The 640-nt window shown below is 41.2% G+C and overlaps 1 protein-coding gene across 1 annotated transcript; it reads right to left on the bottom strand.

The window, feature by feature from the left end:
• Positions 1 to 47: 47 nt before the first annotated feature.
• Positions 48 to 562, bottom strand: LOC109954339 (ribosome biogenesis protein BRX1 homolog; the record flags this gene model as incomplete). The annotated part of the gene is made up of 4 exons (XM_020589701.1): positions 503 to 562; positions 358 to 428; positions 218 to 267; positions 48 to 121 (listed from the first exon to the last, which is right to left on the bottom strand). Coding segments are annotated over exons 1-4 (231 nt in total), but the record flags the coding sequence as incomplete, so codon positions are not given.
• Between the last annotated feature and the right edge of the window lie 78 nt (positions 563 to 640).

Here is a 640-nt window from a genome sequence, read left to right on the forward strand (position 1 = left end):
TGATAGAATTACTGAAGGTATTCCTCCCCATGTCCAATGATACTCACAGGATCGAACGACAGCAGCGGTCTGGATCCTTTGAGGCAGTTTCCTGTCATTTTAAGTTCAGCCAGTGTGTGAACTGTGAAGGAGACAACAATATAAGTCAGCTTTTCCGCACTGCACATGATGCATGTTGTCCACTGCACTTCAGGACTGAGGGAGAGAAGTAACTCACCGTTCTGGACTAAAAACTTTGCAGATGGTCCATGAGGGCTGTTTGAAATCCTGCAAGGCAAAATCATAATTCACTTTATATCAGATCTGCAACACTAAAAGGTCAACATTCACTGAATGTAATGAAGATCAAATGCTCACCACATGTAGAGGTCCTGCTTCTTCTTGGCCTCAAAAAAGAGGCATTTGTTGCAGTTTTTGATTTCACACACCTGCAAGACAGTGCTGACCTTGAGCTATGTTGCAATGCATATGACTGTGTAAAAGTGTGAATAAATAAACTCACCTCATTAATAACAAACAACTGGTCTTTTCTGTCCATTTTTGTATCTAACAGAAGAAGAAAAAAAGCTGTTACTATGAGAGTAAAACAGAGGGCTATGTTGCACTTGTAAATGACAAGTGCCAGCACATGTCCTTGGGC

The sequence above is a fragment of the Monopterus albus genome, unplaced genomic scaffold (assembly GCF_001952655.1).
Source record: "Monopterus albus unplaced genomic scaffold, M_albus_1.0 scaffold6664.1, whole genome shotgun sequence".
In the NCBI taxonomy this organism is placed as follows: domain Eukaryota; kingdom Metazoa; phylum Chordata; class Actinopteri; order Synbranchiformes; family Synbranchidae; genus Monopterus; species Monopterus albus.